This window comes from Fukomys damarensis, unplaced genomic scaffold (genome assembly GCF_012274545.1).
Source record: "Fukomys damarensis isolate Sample0158 unplaced genomic scaffold, DMR_v1.0_HiC HiC_scaffold_39, whole genome shotgun sequence".
Lineage (NCBI taxonomy): Eukaryota > Metazoa > Chordata > Mammalia > Rodentia > Bathyergidae > Fukomys > Fukomys damarensis.
In genome coordinates this window covers 41,154,143-41,178,410 of record NW_022900951.1, presented here as the reverse complement: position 1 = coordinate 41,178,410, position 24,268 = coordinate 41,154,143, and the positions used below count along the sequence as shown (strand labels likewise).

Genomic DNA, 24,268 nt, shown 5'->3' with positions numbered 1-24,268 from the left:
CACTGCCACCGCGGCTGCTACTGTTGCCGCTGCTCCCGCTGCTCCTGGGTCGGGGGCTGCGTGCAGGGGCCGCGGCCTCCTCTGCTAGGGCGGCGGCCGAGGACAGTAGCGCCATGGAGGAGCTCGCAACTGAGAAGGAGGCGGAGGAGAGCCACCGGCAGGACAGCGTGAGCCTGCTCACCTTCATCCTGCTGCTCACCCTCACCATCCTCACCATCTGGCTGTTCAAGCACCGCCGGGTGCGCTTCCTGCACGAGACCGGACTGGCCATGATCTACGGTGAGCACCCCTTCTGCGTCCCCACCCCCACAGCCCTGGGCGGCGGGGCCGCTGCGCTCCCCCTTCACTTGCCAACGTGCTTCGTTTCTTTCGCGTTTCCCGCTGCGATGGTGTGGGCTCCCAAGGTCAACTGTCTGCATTTTCTGGCGTTCTACCACTGTTAAAAAAAATTCCACTCCGTTTTGACATTTCTTCACTGAGCACCCAGGAAGATGAAAGGCACAGAGGTGCCTCGGTTTCTTCCGCCCCTCTCTGTCTCTTCTGCACCCCTCTCCATCACCCCCACCCCCCTATTCAGCTCCACAGATAAGTGTGCCTGCGTGCAGCGGCTGGTCCCAGGGGACCACGCCACCCCAGAGGTCAGGCCTCAGTAGGGTGAGGAGGAGGGCTGAAGGTGTCTCAGCTTGGGTATGGGGTGACTGGCTCTTTTGGGTGGCACATCCATGGCCAGCCTGAGTAGGCGCCCACTTCTGAGATCTGTTTTCCCAGGTCTCTTCTTGATAAAGCCAGAGCACGGAACTGCTGTGAAACGGTGAGCTTGATCCAGGACCCAGAGTGGTGGCTCCATCATGTCAGGCCTAGAGATGGAGACAGGTATATGTCCTACCTTTATGTTCCAGTGGGAAGTTATATCCAGCTACTTGCTTTCCTTAAGCAAAGAGGAGCTTTTGTATTCCTAAAATGGTAACATGGAATGATTTTGAACATGCATTTCCGAGTGCGGAGGAAAAGTAGTGGTTTTTATTCTGGAGTCAGCTTTCTTTTGTTGTTAAAGGGATGGGCCGATGCCACCGTCGTTTTCTGGATTTAATAGGACACAGTGTGTTACATGCATGGTGGTCAGCACAAATCTCATTAATAATACGAATCATCCCTCTCCCTCCTCAATGCCCGCCCCACACTCCCTTGCCTCCAAACTAGAGACATGTGTTCTCTTTTTGAGTTTAACTCAGCGTCATTAAAGCCTACATTTGCGTCCTCCGGTGAAATAGATAACCACTTCAGGACTGTTCCCAAGAGAGAGCATTTTACTTCATCGCTTATACTGGAAAGATCTCTCCACTCAATTTCCATCTAGGGCTCCCTGATAGAGAGTGGAAAGCTGACACCTTAATCTTTAATGTGAAAATTATCCTTGGTTCTGGGCCTTGTTTCTCTGGTTCTTGCTTGGTTGTTGACAGCCTGGGCTCCTGGCCACCAGACCTTTTCAAACAAACCACATAAGGGGCAAGTGCTGTCAGAAGCCCTCCAGTTTTGAAGAAGCAGTGGCCTAAACAGATACTGAATTGAAATAGGACTAGGTCTAAAACACAGTAGGTTATTGCAAATTGTAGGACTTACGACAGACTTTGGCTTCCAGACCTGGCTGTTCGTCAGCCCCGTAGTTTGTGTCATTTGGTGACAAATGACTGATGCCAGGGTGCCAGGTAAGCCTGGAGGTTTCCTGAGCAAATAGTGAGTAGGCAATTGTAGCACATTGTCAATTCAGGTGATTGTCTTGAGCTATGTTGCAAATAAAGACTGCCTTTATACATGTATGCATAATCATGGAAATATATTTATTTTAAAGACCCTAGACTCAATTCCTTCAAGGAAATATGAAATAAGTAGATTTGAGGCTGGGGATTTAGCTCAGGGTGCCGCTGCCTGCCTCACAAGTGCAAGGTCCTGAGTTCAATCCCTGATACAGAAAAAAAAAAGTAAATTTGGCAGGCCCATAAATACCTGCTCAGGGGTTTAGAAAATAAACAGGGATTTAAAAAAATTTTTTTTCAGAGGAGTATGCCATGTTTTTAAGAATTCAGTCACCTACTGTTTATCTTAAGGCTTACCCATGACAGTGGAAATTTCCTTTGCTGATACGTACTTTTAAAACTCTTCTCAACCTTTTAGTCTTTAGGGTCATGCTCCCATGTCCCAATCATGTTACAGATCTGATTTACTTCACAGTGATTCAGAAAACGTAATATCATCTCAGAGGTTTCCTGTGTAATTTTGTTGTGTATTTTTCTGTCTCGATGTTACTTTTAAATGTATAAAGATATTTACTTTGTCAGTATGTGATGTCTTAGGTTATACTGAATGCTGTTTTGATGTAGATTGTAATTGTGTGAAGACATATTTCTTTTTTCCTCAGGAATATTTTGCTTTTTTTTCAAGCCCTCCTCCATTCTGAATTCGTATATTTTTTGATTATCTAATTAGTTTTTACGTACTAAAGATTATTGAGATGGGGATTTTGATCAGTTTCACAATCTTTTTAAAACGTGCTTCACTTAAAGCAACATGTGAGATGATTACTACAGTCAAGCAAATCTTTGAACATTTAAGTGAATGTGGTACAGATACTTCTGAACTTCTCTTTTTAAATAGCAAGAAATCAGATTTTATTTCTCAATATCAGTAGAGGAAGTGAGTAATCCTCCTCTTGGTTCTGAGTAATAAAGAATACAAAGACCTAAGGAAATTTGTTAGATATTCACTGTGTGCTTGGTAATCGACTTAATTTATGGAGACAAACATTTAACTTTTAAATATTGGCAAATTTTTATTAATAAAGGAGTTTAACTGTGGATTTAAAAACCATTTGTTTGAAACAATTTAAGAAAGTCTAATTTCTGCTGCTTTTTCTTCTAATTTTCTTTTGTAGTGCTGGGGATCTAACCTAGCCCCTTGCACTTGCCAGGCAGGTGCTGCACACCTGAGCTATACCCCCAGCCCTCCATCACCTTTTTATGTTGAAGTGACATGTCAGTTTGAGTGGTGTGTCTTCAGTATTTAAAAGACATCCATATATAAGCTGGTATAGTCGTAAAATATCTGTACGAGGACGTGCAGTAGACTAGGTACATTGGTTTCTGCAGGTGTGGGGTGGAGGGAGTAGCTGAATGTGAGATAGGAATATGCGCCCTTTTGTACTTTTGCATGCTAGGTACCCTTTTGTGCTTTTTGATTTTTGAACTATGGAAGTGGAATCAACTACTCATGCATTCATGCCTCTGTTTTATGTCACCTTTGTTGGCATTTTAAGGTATTCTTGAAATCAGTTGCCTCAATTTGCCACCTACTTCTCTCTATTTAAATCATATTATGTTACAGTATCAGTTTTCAGTGACCTTTCAATTGTTGATTCTACATGGAACTTCTGGAGCCTTGCTCCTGAGATGGAAACAAAACAGGAAAAGAGGCAAACATTTTCTTGCCTCTCACTCTCTCCTTCCTTCTCCTTACCCTGTTGTTCCCAGGAAAGAGTTGCTTTTTTTTAAAGAGTGGTATGCACGAACAGACCCCACACTAAGCTCTCGCTGTGTGCAAAGGAGCTGAAGACATGAAGAGAGGATGATGATGATGGTGGAGAGGATCCCTCCCAACCACCAAGGGACAGTTCTAAGCACTCTTCTCTGAAAACAGGCCAAGGCAGCTACAAGAGAAGGTGGCCACAGACCTGACCTTCCAGGGAAGTTGAAAGCAGCCCCCAGACCTTGCCATGCCAGCTGCAGGCAGCTGGGCAGAGAACTAGCCTGATACCAGTCTAACCAGTTTTGTCAGACTGGGGAGCTCTCAGCTGACTTTGTGTGTGATTAAGTGCCATCCTGAAGTTACTGGGACTGCATGTTTATGCAGCAGAAGTAGCAAGTGTTTGAGGCAAGGAAAGGTGGCATAAACAGACTGTGTCAGTTAAATGTGGTTCTTTCTCTTGTGTACAATAGTTCTACTTCCTCCATAATGTTTTTGTGATAACTGACACGGGTCCAAAATATCTGACACTGCCACGCTAGCCCACCATCTGTTTCTCACTTCCCCTCCTCCCTGCCTATCAGTCAATGTTCTGAAGGACACATTGGTCAGCCCTTCTGAGTCCTGCGGATCGTGGGCTTATTGTGCTCTCTTGCTGGGTTGGAGCTGGATTGGTAAGCATAGCCTAAGAGTGGGTTTGTAGGTAAAGTCTGAAAGGGCCAACTAAGACTTTTGCGGTAGCATGAAATTAACATTTGAGCCTGCGAGTTTCTCATTTTGGCCCCGGTTTTGGCAGCTCTATATGGTCTTGCTTTGGTGCCATTTACCCTGGGCTCAAATACTAGTCTTGATACTTATAAGGCTATATCGTCTTGAGTAAACTCTCTGAACCTTAGTTCCTCTTTTAGAAAATGGAGTTGATGCTACTCACAGTATTGTTGAGCTATCTAAAGGGTCAAGTGCAGTGTCTGGAAGTTAAGCACTTGGTAAATATTAGCTCCTATTCTCACTTTAGACTTTGTGATTCTTTCGCAAGCTTTGCTCCTTACAAGGTTTGTTCAGTACAGCCCTGCTATAATTTTAAAGTGCATTATGACACAGTGAGTAGGAGTGAGTAGAACTGTGTATGTTTTGTATGTTTGGTGGACTACTTATTAATTCCTAGAAAAATCTATAATACATCTACCATCCCCATATATCCAGTACTTTCAGTTGTTATACTGTATCTTTCAGAAACATTTGCATTAGGATATTAAATTAGATAGGTGGCAATATTTGTTGCAGCAGAAAATGTTGCAATACTCATCAGGAGGGGACTGTGTAAGTTATATTATATTCTCCTTAAGGAATACTATGCAGCCGATAAAAAGAGTTTTTTTTTTTTTGTACTGGGGATCGAACTCAGGTCCTTGCACTTGCGAGGCAGGCCACCGAACCGCTGAGCTAAATCTCTGGCCAAAAAGAGGTCTTTTGAGATGTCCTTTGAAGGCAACTGACCCAGTGAGACTGTTGTAGAATTACCAAGGTGCAGAACATTATCTATCCTATACATATAAGTATATATGTTATATATGTATATATGCATATAAACATGTATAGGTATGTATAAATACATACATATAAACATGTATAGGTATGTATAAATATACTTACTATTTATACAAGACGTATGTGCTTTTTTGGGAAGGATATCCAAGTTTAGCGATGAGTTATCTTTTGGGAGTTGGATCAGTTGTTGAGCGAGAGGGAGGGAGGAGATGGTACTTCTTTTTTTATATTCTTCTGAATGGCCTGAATTTTCTTTAATGCATACTAATACCTCCCTTCCTTCCTTTCTTTTTTTGTGGTAGCTGGAGATCAAAATTAGGACCTTGGCTTGTTAAGTAAATAGTTTACCACCCAGCTACAATCCCAGCTGTTACTTTTGCAATTTAAACACTTAAAGCAAATAACTTATGCAACAAAAATGCATTAGAAATCTGAATTATGTGGTTGGATAACGTTTTATTTGGGTGCTGAAATGCTTTTTTTTTTCCTTGAGACAGGGTCTCACTATGTAATTGAGATTAACCTGGAACTCATTATGCAGCCCAGGCTGGGCTCGAACTCACAGTGATCCTCCTGCCTCAGCCTCCCGAGTGCTGGGATTACAGGAGTGCACCACCACATCCAGCCCTGAAATGTTTTTAAAGAATCTCTGAACATAAAAGATACTTTTATTTATTTGAAAATTATAAGTAGGGGTGAAATGTTTATGTCTTAAAAAATTAGACAAATTACTTTCCTGAAAGTATTTATTAATACTTTTAAAAATTTACTTTTTTGCAATATTGTAAGTAGAAAATCACCATTTTTCCATCCTTCGCTAATAGCTGATTTAGACAGCGGTTTCCAGTGACTTCCAGAGCCAGAGGTAAAAGATTGTTGGGAAACACGATGCTTGCATAGTGCTGAGTATCACACCACAGATTGTTTGCCTATTGCAAAGGAAAGAAGGTTCATTTACAGGGAGGTTTTACAGTCACTTTCATAACCACGTCTTTGGATTTGTCCATACTCATCCTGGGATTATCTGTGATGCAACAAGAAACATATAGTTTTACTTGTGTAGTTTTCTTCCCCTATTTTTGTTTCTGGTTTGCGCTTGCAAGGCAGGCAGCAGCACCACTGAGCTAAATCCCCAGCCCTTCCCCTGAATGTTTAATCTGAATTTAATCATGGATGTAGATATACCTTCTAGTTTACAGGAAATGCAGGAGGTAGAAAATCAAGTTCTAAGACACCATAAGAAAGCAATTGGACAAATCCAGAACATGGGGCAGTCTTCAAATTTGGTCTCTTCAAAAAGTCAACATCAAGGGAAATAGAAAGGCAGGGGGCTTGTTCTAGATTAAGGGAGACCAAAGAGACATAACTAAACATAGCACAGGAAACTTGATTGGTTCTTGCATCATGAATATGAAGTATAAATGATGTTTTAGGAACAATTATGGATATTTGAATGTCAACTGAGTATTTGATGATGCAGTGTTAGGGAATTACTATTATTTTTCTTAGGATAATTGAGGTAACGTAGGGAAATGTACTTATGGAGATACAGGCTCAGTTGGGGTGAAGTATATGAGTGCTAATGTATACAAATTTTCAAAAAGTTCCTTCAAAAATACACATACCCCATTATATAGGGAAAATATATGTGGCAACACACTAATAATTGTTAAATCTAGAATGGTGCATGAAAGGGTATGTATTATGCTCCGCCTCAACATTTTTGTATGTTTTGAAAAATTTTTAATTAGAATACATTGGGAAAGAAGCTAACCTGTCTGTTAACTTGTTAGCCGGTAACTTCTTAGCTTCCCTGTCTGAAAGGTTGTATGGGTGAGGCTGCGTACCTTATGTCTCTTACTCTCATTAAACTCTCACAGATATTACCTTACAGGAGATGATGTTAGACTTACTTATTTTAAGAATCAGTAACTTCTTTTTTTTGGTACCGGGGATCGTACTTGGGTCCTTGCACTTGTGAGGCAGGCGGCAGAACCACTTAACTAAGTCCCCAGCTCAGTAACTTCTTTCTAACTTCATTTTTTGATTTTCAAGTTTATATGTCTTTTTAAAAATTGCCGCTGGGGATTTAGCTCAGTGGTTCTACTGCCTGCTTTACAAGCACAAGGACCCAAGTTCAATCCCCGGTACTGCTCCCCCCCAAAATGCCTCTGCTTTTCTTACAAGAGAGTATATGCTTAGAGACCTTTTTGGTTAAAGTTTGCTCCTTGGCCTTTTATCAGTTTAGATATTTGTGTTAATGTAATCCTAGTTTTTAAACGAACCCCGTCTTTCAGTGATCTAACATAAGAGAAATTCCTGTTTTCACTCATGTTGTAGATCAGTGCAGAGGACTAGCTGGGGTTGTCCACATTGTGATTCTCGGACTGTGTGCCTCCATCTTATGGCATCCCCATTCCTGGGGCTTGGAGTCCTCTCACTACTGCTAATAAATGAGGAAAGATAAGGAAGATCATATGGGAGAAGATACATGTGCTAAACATGCAAATGTTGCACATTGCTTGTCCATTTCTGTTGGATAGAATTTTGGCCACAAGGCTATTGGAAAGGAGCCAGGGAAATGTAGTGTAGTTGGAGGAAGAGGACTAGGTTTGGAAAGCAGCCAGCCACACTCTGTCACAGTATTTGATGAATACTTTGTCATACGTAATCCAGAAAAGAGAAGTAGGTAGTGGGACTTGCATGTGATTTGTTTTTTTGTGTTGGTTGTTGATAAACTATACCAGACATGGTGGTGAATGTCTGTAATCCCAGCTACTGTGGAAGCAAAAGTAGGGAGAGTCTGGGGTGGGCCCCAGAAATTTAACAAATCAGGAGCTTGTGTTTTTGCATGCTGAAATTATAGACTTAGTACTATCAGGTTTTAAAATGGACTTTTTAAGAGCAGTTTTATATTCACAGAAAACTGAGCAGATAACAGAGTTATATATTTTACAATCCCAAACTTGCACAGTCTCCCCCACTATCAGAATTTCCCCACCAGAGTGGTACATTTTGTTATAGTTGATGAACCTACATTAACATAACTTTATAACTCCAAATCCATAGTTTGTATTAGGGTTCTTTTTTTTTTGGTACCAGGGATCGAACTCGGGTCCTTGTACTTGCAAGGCAGTCAGTTGAACCACTGAGCTAAATCCCCGGCCCCTAGGGTTCATTTTTAGTGCTATATATCTTGTGGAGTTGGATAAGTGTATAACATGAAGCCCCCATTATTATATCCTACAGAGTGCTTTCACTGCTCTAAAAAACCCTCTGTGCTTTTCCTGTTCATCCCTCCCTCTCCCATCCCATCCCTCCCTTTCTGGCAGCTAACTACTGATCCTTTCACTGTCTCTATAATTTTGCCTTTTCCAGAATGTCATATAGTTGGAATCATACAATATGAGCTATTTCAGATTGGTTGCTTCCCTTAGCAGTGTGCTCCATCTTCTGGATATGTCACACAGTTCACACATTTTACACTACTGAAGGACATCTTGGTTATTTCAAGTTTTGGTAATTACAAATAAAAATATTTAATCTTTTACCATTCAGATACATTCACTATGTTTTCTGTAATGAAAAAAAATAGCAAGTGTTTATTGAGAATCTTTTAGAATAGCCAGGTACCATCTTAAATATTCTGGATACTTTGAGCTATTTAACCTTCACATCAAATGTATGAAGACCTTTTTATTGGTCCCATTTTGCCAGGTGAAGAAACTGAAACTCAGGTCAAGGACCTCCTTTGTTCAGAGTCACAAATTTGAAATTGGGAAGTAGGGATCTATGAAGGGATCAGATCATTATGGTTTAGGATATATTTGGCCAAGATACAGTAGAACCTGAATACTACCCCGTTACCTGTTTCCATGAGGTAACTGAGGGAAGTCAGTGCCCAGTGTGTAAGACAAAGGAAGGTGACCCTCCCTACACTTCTGTGCAGAGCTGCGTGGACTGAGGCTGGCTAGCATGGAAGTCTTGGTTTTCCTATGCTAGATTAGTCTGAGGGTCTTAAATGCAAGTGGGAGCAAGAAGCCTCCAAAGGTCACATTCCAGGTGCTTCATTGATATCACAGAAGGCTGTTGTTTTAGGGGAAGATTTTTTGTTTTTTTTGGTACCAGGAATTGAACTCGCTTCCTTGTGCTTGTGAGGCACGTGGCAGAACCACTGAGCTAAATCCCCGGCCCAGGGGAAGAATGTTAATACATGCCCAAAGTTGTTGTGCCAGGCCTTCTTGGTGTGAGAAGTTGCATAAAAGTTTTTTCATCACTTGACCTCACTACCCACAGGCGGGGCCTGTGCAGCTCTCCTGTGTCTACTCTGACTGTTAGTTGTGAATCTTCTGGTGAGTGTTTACAATATACATTGAAATGTAAGTTCTGGGCAGGCAGTGTTTTAAGTTTTCTGCTATTTCCCCAGCCCCTAGAACAGTTCCTGACACATTACAGATGCTCCAGAAATACTTGTTTAATGCATTCTGTTCTATCAAAAAATAAGGTACTCTTATTCTTCCCTCCTTCCAGCCCCCAAAATACTTTTTGTCTCTATGAATTTGCCTAGATATTTCATGTCATATTTTAAAATCTGGCTTATTTCACTCAGCACAATTTTGCAAGATTCACTGTTAAGATCCAAATCTAAAATAGCCCCCAAGGCTTCATGTATGTGGAAGGTGATTGGATTTTCAGGGTGGTACAGCTGGCTTACTGTTAGGTGGTGTCTGGTAAGAAGAGGAAAGTGGATCCTGGGGGACATGGTCCAGCAAGGTATATCCCTGGCCCTTCCCTTTGCGTCCTGGCTACCATGACCTGAGCAGTTTTCTTCTGCCAGACCCCTCCACCATGTCTTTCTTCCTTGGAGCTGGCCAGCTAGGAACTAAATACATGAGCCCAAATAAACCTGTCCTCTTTTAATTTTTGAGTGTGGGTTATTGTGTCCCAATGATGAGGAAAGTAAGACTGTCGCCCATGTTGTATAGCACAGGTATGAACTTCATTCCTTTCTGTGGCTGAACAGTACTCAAATACTGTACGTATATATGTGTGTCATATATATATTTCTCTGTATTCATCAGTTGATGGGCATTTGGGCTGTTATAAATTATGCTGCTATGAACATTTATATGTAGTTTTTTTTTTAAGTCTGTGTTTTCAGTTCTTTAGAGAATGTACCTAGGAATGGAATTGCTGGGTCATATGGTAATTCTTTGACTTTTTGAGTAACTAACTGCCAAACTGTTTTCCACAGCAGCTGTACCATTTTGTATTCCCACCACAATGTACAAGTGTTCCAATTTCTTCACATCCTCTCCAACACTTGTTTTTTCTCCCAGTTAAAAAATTATAGCTACATTATTAGACTTAAAGTGGCATCTCATTGTGTCTTTGATTTGTACTTCCCTAATGACTAATGATGAGCATCCTTTTGTGTACTCATTGGCCATTTGCATATCTTATTCAGTGAAATGTCTATTAAAGTCCTTTGCCTATTTTCAAATTGGGTTCTTTGTTGTTGTTTTTGTTCTTGAGTCATGGTAATTCTTAGTATATTCTGCATTTTAATTACTTTTTAGATCTGTGGTTTGCAAGTTTTTGCTCCCATTCTGCAAATTGCCTTTTCATTGTGTTGATAGTGTCTTTTAATGCATGATTCTATCTGCAGGGAAAAATCCACCTTAAAACTAAACAGTATGCAAACACTTTGCTCCTATATATCTCTGCATGTGTCTTTTTATATTATTATTGTCAAAATTTATCTTTATATATTGTGTGCCCATTAACATAGGTTTATAATTAGTTTTTCTGCATTTGCCATTTTAATCATACAGATAGAAGGAGTTACAAGCCAAAAGATTTTACGTTTACCTGTTATTTTTAAAACAATGCTCTTTATTTCTTCATTGTGGCTATCACTAGTGTCTTTTCATTTCTTCAGACTGAGAAACCCTAAACATTTTTTGTAGGGCAGGTTTAATAGTAATTATCTCACTTAACTTTTCTTTATCTGGGAATTTTTTAACTTCTTCATTCTTGAGGAATTTTGCCAAATGCAGAATTCCTGGTTGACAGATTATAGTATTTTTTTTCTTTCAGCATTTTGAAAATATCATCTCACTTTCCTTCTGGCTTCCAGGGTTTCTGTTGGGAAACCAGTTTTTATATAACAAAAAATAATTCCTTGTATATGGCAAGTCACTTCTCTTTGCTACTTTTAAGATTTTGTCCCTGGCTTCCATCATAATGTGTTTTAGTGTAGATCACTTGGAGTTAATCCTGCTTGGAGATTCTTGAACTTCTTGCATGTATAGATTCATGTATTTCATCAAATTTGGGAACTTTCTAGCCATTGTGTCTTCAGATATTCTTTCTGTTTTCCTACAATTTTCATAGTGTAAATGTTGGTCCACTTGATGTTGTCCCACAGGTCCCTTATGTTTTGTTCATTTATATATATATATTTCTGCTCAGGTTTGATAAAGTCACTTTCTTGTAGTTTGTTAATTCTTTCTACTGACTGTACAAATGTGGTGTGCCCCTGTAGTCAATTTTTCATTTAAGTTACTGTACTTTTCAATTCTAAAATTCTAGTGCTTGTATAATTTCTGTCTCTATTGATGTTCTTATTTTGTTCAGACATTGTTTTGCTGCTTTGTCCATGGTTTCCTTTAGTTCTATAAATGTATTTAAGGTAGTTGGTTTAAAGTTTTTATCTAATATGTCCAGTGTCTCAACTATCTCAGAGATGGTTTCTTAGTTACTTTTCTCATTGCTGAAACCGAATACTCAACACTAAAAGTTAAAGGAGGAAAGGTTTATTTTGGCTCATAGTTTGTAGAGGTTGAAGCCCATAGTTAGCTGGCTCCAAGGCAGAGCAGCACAGCAGAAGGGCATCACAGAGGAGAAATAGTTCATGGTGGGCAGAAAGCAGCAAAGCAGAGAAATAGTGAAGCAGCAGCAAACAAAAAGCAATGGGCCACAAGTGACTAGCAGTGACTCTCTTTCTGTCTCATATATTTTACCAGTAGCACTCATACCCAGGGTGGGGCAGCCTTAATCCTAGCATCACATTGTTGACCATAGTAGCAAACATCCTGGAACCAGCCACCTACAAAAAAGCCATACCTACATGAGGCTTGGGGGAGGGGACATCTAGATATAAGCCATAACAGTTTCTTTTCATTTATTTTCTCTTCAAATGGGCCATACTTTCCATCCAAGTTAGCTGCAGGTTTTTTCCCCCTACCTTATAGTGTTCTACAGTGTCTTCTCTGCTTCTCTGCCATGAGTGGGGACCTTGTTCGATGAAACAGAGATGAGCACCTTCAGTCATTCCTTTGGGTAGTCCCTAAAGATATTAGAATGGACAAACACAAAAAAATTCAAATATTTCATTGTTTTCTCTGGGCTCATTGACCAGGATCCTACACTGGAAATGTGAGCTGCTGTCATTAAGTCTACTGCTGGGATGAAACAAGGGCACATAAAATGCCAGAAAAATACATTTCAAAGTTTCCTTGTAATTGCTTAAGTGTTTACTTGCTTGCTGTAAACCACTGACTGTTTTCCATAGTTCTGTCATAATTGGTTTAGACAATTTCTGCTTGGTTTGTAGTGTTTCTATAGAGGGATGGGAATTTGGAGCTGCCTATTCAGCCATTTTACTCCTTAACATATAGAATTTAAAAAAATTAAGATTCTGTATATTTTCGGGGAAGTGCTACAGTTTACAGGGAAGAGCAGTGGTAAGACTTGTGTTTTGTTAAACTTGTTTAACACGTTACTAAGATAGTAATGTCCAAAAGGTATTCTGTTAAGTTTACTGTAGGCCCTTACTGTGTGTGTGCATGTTTCTGAGAGGCTAGAAAGTGAGAAACTTCTAATTGGAGCGAGTTTAGGTTTATAGCCAATAAATTTTCTCTTCCTACCCACATCCACATTTACCATTAAAACACATTTTAGACAATGATACATTTACATCAGATTATCTTGAGTTATTAAAAAGATTGATTCTTAGATTACTGCATAAGAGTAGAATAAGGGATAGCAGAGACTGCAGTTACCTTCCAATATCCATTATCCTTTTAATTGCCCCAATAGAATCTTGATTTTCAGCTCAGCATACAGCTGTGCAGTGAGAGCACAACATTTCCTGACCTGTCTTGCAACTAGATATAGTCGCCGGACCAAGTTCTGGCCAGAGGCAGAAAGAGAAGTGTTGTGTGGGCTTTGTATAAAATATCCTTAAAAGACAGGGGATCTTCTTCTACGTGTCTTTGTTCTGCTTCTTAGACTCTGGGTTTAATGGCTAGAGCTGTAGCAGCCCTAAAGTATCAGGAGATAAGCTGGGCGTGGTGGCACACGCCTGTAATCCCAGCACTGGGGAGGCTGAGGCAGGAGGATTGCTATGAGTTCAGACCAGCCTGGGCTCCATAGTGAGTTCCAGGTCAGTCTCACTGCATAGTGAGACCTTGTCTCCGAAAACAAACAAACAAAAAGAATCAGGAGATAGCCTTGGATATGCAAAACTTCTTGTCAGAAGTCAAATAGATGGTGCCAAAGACTCTAATACCTTAGAGCTTCCACACCAGTCTTGGATTGTATACTTCTGTACTGCTTGCGAGAGAGAAATGAATCTGCTATTTGCAGCTGAACCTAATTGTAACTTTTACACCAGGTCCCAAGTTCCATTTGGAATGTGAATGTGACACATGGGTCTGTTTTGAGGACCTGATGCAGATGTTCATACCTACTGTGGATGTAGCACTGCTTGTGGTGCCAGGGGAGGCTGGAGAGTAGGAAGTAGAGGTCCAGAGAAAGGGTATGAGGAAAGGATTCCTCTTATATTTGATAACTGTTTTAGATGTTTCACAACCACTCATACATTAGGTGACTTTCTAGAAAGACTCATGGAATTCAGAGACAGTTGTACACATGGCTATGACTTACTACAGTGAAAGACACAGCAGGATCAATAGGGATAAAAGACATGATGGGTGGAGTCTGGAAGAGTCTAGAAGTAGGTGCCAGAGTTCTGCTGTAGGAGAATTGGGAGTGAGATTGCACAGAACAACTCTTTTCTAGCAGCTAAACACACATACTCAAACAGTACATACTCACTGGTTTTTGCTTAGGGAAGCTTTCTTAAGACTGGCATTTTATTGGGGGCTGCAAAGTTACTGTTACTGAAAGTCCTGATGTTTAGAAGGAAAGCAGGTATTCACTATAAATCACAAAAATAATCTACCTAGGCTGGTACAGCAGAATTCATTGTTCCAGGCACACAAAACAACCTGTCAACTAATACTTTAGGGCATATGCAAAGACCAAGTTCCAAGAAGTGGTTGCAAGGTTCAGTGATGTAAGCAGATCCTCTTAGAGATAACAACATCAGGCTTGCTATGTTAACTTTTTCTTGCAGTTAACATGAGCTGTTAACTGCTTGTTAGCTTTTGGTGTTCTTGAGGGTTCCTTAATTTTTTAAGTGACACTCTTTTAATAAATCATTACTCTTCTAGATTTATTATTTTTATAGTGATGATAAGTAAAATAGATTTTTCTGCTTTTACAAACTATGTATGGATATGTATAACCAAACCACAACCGAGATGAAAACCTAGTTCTGTCACTCTAGACAACTACGTCATGCTATATCAGTCTACTCGGGCAATCACTAATCTTTTTTATTGCTATAGTTTTATCTTTTCAAGTATATTATATAAATGGAATCATACAGTATGTGATGTTTTGGGATTAGCTTTTTCATTCAATGTAATGCCTTTGAGATTCACCCTTGTTTTTGCATGTGTTTATAATAAGGTCATTTTTATTGCTTTGTGGGATTGCATTTTATGGCTGTACCATAATTTACCCACTTGCCAGTTGATGGATATGAGGATTGTTTTCAATTTTGGTGATTATGAATAGAGCCATTGCAAAAATTATTGTACAAGTTTTTATGTGGAGTGTAAGTTTTCATTTTTCTGTGGGCTGGAAATGAATTGGAAATCCCCAGAATGGGATTGCTGGGTCATAGAGTAAACATATGTCTTTATTTCATAATAAAGCTGCTAAACTCTTCTAGTCCAGGGTACATTTCTTCTAGCTTGTGAAAGAGTTCTAGTTGCTCCACAGTCTTTTCAGACTGGTATTGTCAATAGCTTTCATTTCCTGCTTAGAAAAAAAAAGTACAGCATGGCTGCCAGCGTTTGTTTAATTTTTCATAAACATGCTCTTTGAGGCTAAAGCAAATCTAACTGATTTTTGGTGTGAAAATAAAACTGTTCTTAGAGTTATTTCTAAACAGAACCTGTCTCTAATCTGAATATAACAGAAAAGCATGTGATGATCTATATTTACTACATTTTTTCCTGTGGTAAATTTCAAAGCATGGAACAACACACAGGCGAACATCACACTCTACACAAAAGAAGATCCCTGAATCTTCTTGTTATCCTTGGTATTGTGCAAGCAGCAAATGTGGCAGTAGCCAGTTGGATGGTGTTTCTTGAGGTTGGTGGTATGTTCTTGGGGAAATGTCTTCCAGACAGGTGAGGAAGTGTGACACCATCAGAGCACAGATGACCTTGGAGCCTTTGCTGCCCTGGCTTGTGGTGTGTTTCCAGCATTCTTTCAGTCAACATCAGTCTGAAGGGTACAGAACTGTGTGCTCAGGATTATCCCTCCTGAACAGGATGTAGCAGTTCAGCACTGTAATGTTTAAAAAGTGGCAAACTTTCAGGGTAACATTAGGATTGTAATCAATGAGTTATCTCAGGGCAAACGCTGTAGCCGCAAGCGCCCCTGGTGAGTACTTTTGGGGTAAATGGGAAATAGGTTAACCAGTTTAATAGAGTGTAGCGGTGTCTCATTGTAGTTTCAATTTACATTTCCCTAATTTGAGTACATGTTCATGTGCATATTTGCCTTTCACATATCCTCTTTAGTGAAGTGACCTTTCAAGTCTTTTGCCCGTTTTCTGTCTAATTAGTTTTCTTTGAATTTTGAGGGGTATTTGTATACTGTGGATGCAAAGCCTATGTATGATGTATAATTTGCAAATATTTTCTCCTAGTTTATAGATTTTTTTCATCTGAAGTGTTTTTATAGCTGAACTTTAAAATTTGATGCAGTCCAATTTATTAAAGTTTTCTCCCATCAGTTTTGCTTTTGGTATCATGTCTAAAAACTCTTCACTAATCCCACAGTAAAAAGATTGTTTTCTAGGGCCCAGGATTTAGCTCAGTGGTTCTGCAAGCGCAAGGACCGGAGTTTGATCCCCAGTACCAAAAAAAGCAAACAGATTGTTTCCTTTGTTTTCATCTGAACGTTTGATGCCTTTGTATTTTACAGTAAGATCTGTAATTTATTTCAGGCTAATTTTGTAGAAGGTATGATGTTTATGTTGAGATTCTTCTTTTAATGTGTGGACGTTCAATTGTTCTAATATTTTTGTTGAAAAGATGACTGACTTATATTTGCAACAGTGTAAAAAAATCAGTTTCCTATATTTGTGTGGATCTATTTTTTTATTTTCTATTATATTCCCCTGATCTGTGCATCTAGCTCTTTGACAGTGCCACACTATTTTTCTTGCTGCAGTGTTACAGTGTGTCTTAAAATTAGGTAATGCAAGTCTTCCAACTTTATGCATTTTCAGAATTGATTTAGTTGTTCCAGTTCTTTTACCTTTCCATTTAAGTTTTAGAGTCAGCTCATTTCTCCCTGCAAAATGTCTTACTAGTGTTTTGATTGGGATTGTTTTGAGATATATTTCATATAATATATAGTTTGTTCATTTGAGGTGTACAGTTTATTTTTTTAGTATATTCAACATTATGCAATACCATCAAAACCAACTTTAGAACATTTTCATCACCCCAGAAAGAAATCTTGTATCCTTTAGCAGTGACAATTGTTCCCCAATCTCTCTAGCTACTACTCCACTTTCTGTCTCTCTGAATTTGCCTATTTTGGACTTTTATTTTATTTTTGGTACTGGGAATCAAACTCAGGACGTTGCACTTGCAAGGCAGGCACAGTACCACTGAGCTAAATCCCCAGCCCAATTTTGGACATTTTGACCATTTACATTTTGTGTGATTAATGATACCATTAAATTTGAATCTGTGATTTATTAATTTATTTTGGCAGTCTTGGGGAGTCAAGTCCAAGGCCTTATACATATTAAGTAAGCACTTTACCACTATGATACAACCTTTCTTCCTATTTTATTTGGAGATCTTGCTAAGTTAGCCCCTTTCCTCAGTCTCCCAAGTACATGGGATTATAGGCATGCACCACTTTGTCTGGCTACCTGTGATCGGATTTCTGTTTCCAACTTGCTTGTTTGTTCTTTGTTCACTTTCCCTACTTTTCTGACTTCTTTTTGATTGCACAGTATCTTTAAGTCCATTCTATTTCCCTGTGGCCTATTAGCTACAACTCATTGTTTTGCTTTTCAGTTGTTGCTTTAGGATTTATAGTATACATCTTTATCAGTCTATCTTAAAGTGATATTATAGCATTATTATGAGAATTTTATGGTAGTGTATTCTCATTTCTTCCCTCTAAGCCTGTAAGTTACTTTTTTAAGCATTTTACTTTCACTGGTTATAAACCCATATTCCATTATTACTACTTTTGCTTAAACAGTCAGGTATAAATCATAAGAGAAAAATCTTACATACACATATGTATAGACACCATTTCTAATGATTTTTAATTTCAGTATCCCTTATTGCTGTCTGGTATCATTTTCCTTTTAACAGAAATAAGGGGCACTGAAATTAAAAATCATTAAAAATGCTATCTAGAATTCTAGAGTGATTTATTTCTTCATTTTCTTCCCTTATCTTAATTTTTTTTTCTTTTTTGGTACCAGGGATTGAACTTGGGTCCTTGCACTTGCGAAGCAGGCAGTAGAACCACTGAGCCAAATCCCCAGCCCTCCATTATCTTAATTAAATTTCTTCTGAATGTCTTTATTCCTCTGTGTATAAGATGTATTTTTTTCTGGCAGTTTTTTAAAGATTTTTCTGTTTATCATTATGAGTAATTGATTGTAACTCAGTGCAGCTTTCTTTATGTTTTGTGTTTGGGATTTGTTGGACTTGTGGATCTGTGGTTTTACAGTTTTCATTAAGTTTGGAAAAATTTTGGCTAATATTTTTTCTGTCCTTTCCTTCACCCCTTGAGGAACTCCAATTAAATATTAGATCATTTCATTGGTACTTTTTGGGGTGGTTTCATTTTGGATGGTTTCTATTGCTATGCCTGCCTGTTAACTTACCCTTTCTTCCATAATGTCTAATCTAGTATTAATCCCATCTAGTGTATTTTTTCATTTTATTTACTTATTTATTTATTCAGCTTTAATTGAGTTTATTGGTACATTTTAGGGATACAGTACAGTTACATTCATTTTTGGGATCTTGTACCTCTACATGACAAATCTTGATTCTCATTTTTTCCCCTTACCTCTGCCCTCCCTTCACCCCCTCCTCCTATTTTTTCATTTTAGACATTGTAGTTTTTACTCTCAGAAATTCCATTTGGATCTTTAAAAAATCTGTATTTCTGCTTAAGTTTTTGGATATATGGAATATATTTTTTAACTATTTTAATGCCCTTCTTTGCTATTCTAACATTCAAGTCAGTTTTACTTAATTGGTTATTCTACCTAATCATGGCTTATATCTTTCTGCTTTCTTGCATACCTTCTAATCTTTAATATGATGCCAGACACTATGACTTTGTTAGGTGCTAGACATTTTTTGCTCTGTAAATCATCTTGAATATTATTCCTCGATTCAGTTAATTTGCTTAGAAATTGTTTGGGGTCTTGATTTTATCATTTTTAGATGGAACCATTCTCAGTCTAGGGCTAATTAGTCCCACTGCTGAGGCAAACCATCTTGACTGTTTTACCCAAAGCCTTGTGAATCCTGACTTTTCCCACTCTTGCTAGTACCATTCCTGGCCCTTTGTGAGTGCCTGGAGATTGTTACAGTATTTGCCTTCATATACATATGCTAATCTCTCTTGAATACCTGCGGGAGAGGCCTTCCAGGTATTCTCCAGGATTTTCTCTCTGCAGATCTTTTTTGTACTTTCTCCTAAGAAGGTCAGTGGCCTTAGTATCCAGACTCTCAGCTTTCATAATTCCGGAAGACTTTGTCTCAGTTTCCCTTCTCTGTTCTGTGACTTTAAATATCTCTCAAGCAGTAAGCTGGGCAATCATAGGGCTCACTTTTTGTTTTCCCATCTCTCAGAAACCACTGTCCTTCATCGCATGATATTTACTGTCTTGAAAACCATTATTTCATGTATTTTTGTTGTTGTTATTTTAGGCACGAGGACGACTTCAGTCCCTGTTTCTGCTTTGTCTGGAAGTGAAAGTGGAGTTTTGATCATTCTTATTTTTATAACCCACATACACATATACTCTGTCCTTTGATATTTATTTTTCTTGAACTGTAGACTTCACATGCTTATGCATCTAGGCATGTTTTCATACACACAGATACACACTTAAACCTCCCAGGGACTTTTTCTAGTCTAGGATTCTTGGCTGCTGTACATATTTGATACTGAGAGACCTGGGGAAAGAAAAAATTTCATTCATTAATAGAGTAGGCTGTGAGTGAGCCAGGATGATTCTCTTCAGTAGTATGAATAAGAGAATTGTCTATTTTCAGTGGCAGTGTTGTGCAGCCTGTTTATAGTGGCACCAAAGGGAGACAGAGACAAGATGCTAAAACTGTAGTGATTTTTATCCTTTGCTAGGAAATCTGCTGAAGGGTAGAGGTCTGACCTGGCAGATGAAGTCCTCCCAGTTCAGTCAGAAAAAAAGAAGCAGGTAGTTTAGTAGGAGGCAACTAGTAGTAACTGTGACTGTTAATCTTGATTATCAACTTGACTGGCTTGAGAGATTCTCAGATTTGTAAAGCACCCTCTGGGTGGGAAATAAGTCCATGACCTTGGAGACTATAGTATCTAGTTCCTGGCCTCTTCCTTTGTGGGTGCTCTTCCCTGCTCTTTGCTTCCCAGATGCCATGAGTTAAGCAGCTCTCTTCCACCATGTTGTTTCTGCTTTGGAATCAGCTGACTGTGGACTATAAAACTGTGAGCCAAAGTAAACCTCTTATTCTTTAAGTTCTGGGCATTGGGTATTGTGTCTCAGCAACAGGAAACCTGGCCAATACAATAATTAAGGCTTTAGAAGACCTGAGAAGCCCAATATAGTGTTTTGAAGTAAGCTAGAGATGAATGATAATAGGAAGCCATTGTCATTCTTTGGGCTGACACAAGGCAAAGGTAGAGTTTATTACCAGAACTCAGGAATGCTGTCACCTGGCAAGAATTGGAACCATTGTTGGGGCTGTCCAGTAGGGCACGGAGGCAGGGCTGTCTGGTTTGAGTTTCAGCCATTGAGAATATATAGCTACCACCTGAGGAGGAGGAGGGACTGACCTTGGCTTCACCCTTTCTCCCACCCCCTAGTCTCTCATCTGTGTTTTTCATGGGATGAATGTAACTAGTAGCCACTTGAGAGGGGACCTGGAAATGTAGTTTGAAGGCATGACCATACCTCTCCCTCTTCTTTCCTCCCTGTAATATGTAGTAGAAAAAGAAAGGGCAGAAAGTATATCTGAGGGCACTTAGGTCCAAGACTGGCATGAAGATCCATCCTCACACTGAGTACCTGTTCTTGTGTGCAGTATATCCAATATCTGGATATGGTCCAGAAGGAGGGGGGAAGTTATGTGGTCAGGGGCCAGAAGATCCAATATCCTTATCAGCAAACTTGTAGCAGGGCAGATAGATGCAGAGGCACAAGCTGGAGCTGTTTTGGCAGTGGAGGTCTAAAGGACAGGATGAGGCAATTATGGCGAACAGTTGTTCGTGTTTAAAATATTAAGCGTATGCTTTAAAAATGTCACATGAGCTAGTTTGTAGGCTTATTTATCAATGTTATTTTATTGAATTCATGTATAATAGGGAGAGGAGATGGTGGGAGGTGGTTTGTAGCATAACTAGTATTGTAATTTAATGTACACATTACTTTTTGTAAGCAAAATTGTAAGTATTTCTGTAAGAATGGTTTTTTTCACAGGGCCACACGGACAGTTATACCCTGGCATCTCCAGGCCCCTTTTGGATGAATTCATCCAGGGAAACTGCCTGGGGAAGGTACTCATCTCTTTGCATCGTTGTTATTTGGCTTGCTCATGATGTTTCTTTATTTTCTGAAATTAAGGAGTGCCTGAAAAATTAGAGTTGGGTTTTTGTAAGGCACATCTCCAGGAGAGTAGCGCAGCTACACCCCTGCAATTCTCAGTCCCCCATTGGAGTGGAGGGTGTGGCTGGGCCAGTGATGTAAGGTCAAGTTATTGTGCAGGTTGAGCAATTTTTTTCTACCCCAGAAGGCCAGATGAACATCAAACATTTCTGTATTAGAAGAATATATAACTTAATAAAAATGCTATCTTTAATTGGCATTATAGCAACTCAGCTGTCAAACTGATGGCATTCTGTACTGTGAGGATTTCTAAAATTTCCATGTATGTCTGATTAATAAAGTGTTCAGTGGATTGTTAATATATTATAATTTGACACAGTCTTTTAGTATTTCAAGTATTTAGTCCTTCGGGGGAAAGCCTACCTATAAATATTCTTGAAAAGCTAATAAACAGATTTCTGAAGAAAGATCTGAACAAATTGTAAATGAATGACTTTTGTTAAACCCAAAGAAAAACTAAGGTTTCAGGGCAAACAACTATTCCCAAATCAGGTTGAGAGATCAGTGACATCCCAAAAATAAACCTAAGCTACAGTGGTATACACCTGTAAATTTGGCTCCTTGGTAGACACAGGGAGGAGAATCAGAAGGTTCAAGGCCAACCTGGGCAACTTGGTGAGATCCTGTCTCAAAATTTTAAAAGGGAGGGTAGAGCTGGGGTCATAGCTTAGCAATAGAGGGCTTGCCTAGCATGTGAGAAGTCCTGGGTTCAATCCTCAGTACTATAAAATCAATCAAATAAAAATAAACCTGAATATTTGGTTACCTGGGACACATACTGCTGAATGGCACATAAGCAAGTAAGAGTATACTAGAAATTTAAAAAAAAATTCAGAGACTGGGGCCCATAGGAGTAGGGGATTCTTACCCTCCTTCTGGGAGAATCCTGAGAAAGCTTCCCCATTTGCTGGACAAGGTAAGGGAATAACAGGCACTGCCAAAATCTGCCAAGACAAATCTCTCAGTCCCTCTGGGGAATAAAAGTCTTAATCTGTGGAAAGAAGGATAGCAGAAACTGAGGGCGCTGGTGGAAACCCCCTGCAGATGGGGCAGGACTGCAGGAGAAACAAAGAAGCTCTTCTTGGCAGGGGAAGACAAGAATACGTGCAGGCCCAGCAGTGAGTAAGGAAGAGGGTTGAGGATACTTGTGAAGGCCGCAACTCCCACATCCAGGTTCATAGTGGTTGCCTATAGTGAGAACTAATCAGACATCAGAGATTGACATCATCTCCAACTTCCCCACCACCAAATTAACAGGCATCAAGTAAAAACAACAATGGAGTACAGCTGGGAGAGCTGAGAAAGGTTGGGGGAGGGAGGGAGAGGAGGAGAGGGAGGGAGAGGAGGAGAGAGAGAGACAACAGCACAAAAAAACATAAAGCCAGTGGGGAGGGCGGTGCAGAGCTGAGGTAGAACAACAGACTTTGGAAGCTCTTGTGCCGGAGTGTAGCCATGGAAACAAAAGCCTTCAAATCCAGCTACCGCTTAATTATGTTAACTCAAACCTCAAAAACAACAGAAGAAATGGGGAAAATGTTGAAATAGTCTTTCTGGATTTATAATATATGTGTATATCTCCTAATAGCATATTGTTTAGTCTTGCCTAGTTTTGCCCTTCCTGGGTCATTTTTGAAAAAAAAAACTTTTGAGCCAGGGTCTTGAGATATTGTCCAGGTTGTCCTTGAAATGCTGAGCTTAATCCTTTCCAGTAGCTGGGACTACTAGTGCTTGCCACCGTGCCCAGCTTTGGGAGTTTTTTTTTTTTTGCAAATACTTAAAATTTTTTGAATAGGTATTGTATTTACATGGCCCACATATAAATGAAATGTGAAAGGGACACTAAGGAAGTACACTCCTTTTCTCAATTTCTTGATATTGTACTGTTTGTTGTTCTTTACATAAATACAAGTAAACACAAATATATGTGCTAAGTTCTACGTTTTCTGTCACAAAGGGTAGTATACCATGGGTCTGTTTTGCACTTTGCATTTTTTCCATTTAAGTTGTCCTAGAATGGTTGCTCTGTTAGTACAAGGAGTTGTTTCTCATTCTTTTCTTTTATAGATGTGTGGTGCTTTATTGTGTGGACATGACATAATTCAGTCCTTATCTCTGGGCCCTAGGGATGTTTCCAGCCTCCCCCTGGTTTAGTACTGGGGGTTGAACCCAGGGCCTTTGCACTGAGCTACATCCCAACCCTTTTTACTTTTTATTTTGAGACAGTCTTGCTAAATTGCCCAGGCTGGGCTTGAACTTGTGAACTTTTTGCCTCAGCCTCCCAGAGTGGTCTGATTATAGGAGTGCTCAACCACACCTGACTAACATTGAACATCTTATACACATGCAAGTGTATCTCTGGGATAGATTCCTAGAAGTGGGTTGTTGGATTAAAAGGTAAATACGTTTGTATTTTGGATAATGTGACCAGATTGTTCTCAGTAGAGACTGAATCAATTTTCACTCTCCCTGGCGGTGAAAGAAAGTGCCTGTTTTCCCACTCTTGCCAACAAGGCATGTTGTCAAATTTAGGCATTTTTTGTCAGCATGGGAGAATGGTGTCTTGGGAATCGAATTCAGGCCCTTGTGCTTGCGAGGCAGACAGTGAATGATGAATATCTTTCTAAGTTTAAATCCTATTTATATATTTTTCTGTGAGTTACTTAGATTTGTCTTTTTCCCCCAAATGGATTTGTCTTTTTCTTGAATTTAGGAGCTTTTTTACATTAGGGAGATTAGATCTTTATTAGTGATGAATTATACTGTGCTCTCCTCTCTTTCTTTTTTTTTTTTTTTTTTTTTTTTTTTTGCTTATGCTCCCCCTGTTTGTTATTGCTATTAAGCAGTAGAAATTTTTAATTTCTTAAGATGATGTCTGGACTTCATTAAGAAATGGGTTCC

The 24,268-nt window shown here is 39.4% G+C and overlaps 1 protein-coding gene across 1 annotated transcript in view; it reads left to right on the top strand.

Annotated features, from left to right (window-relative positions):
• The first annotated feature begins 26 nt into the window (after positions 1 to 26).
• Positions 27 to 24,268, top strand: part of Slc9a7 (solute carrier family 9 member A7) — a 139,391-nt gene continuing 115,149 nt past the window's right edge. The window contains exon 1 of the mRNA XM_010643485.2: positions 27 to 279. Coding sequence (XP_010641787.1) covers positions 114 to 279 — 166 coding nt within the window. The 5' untranslated portion in view covers positions 27 to 113. The remainder of the gene's footprint in view (positions 280 to 24,268) is intronic.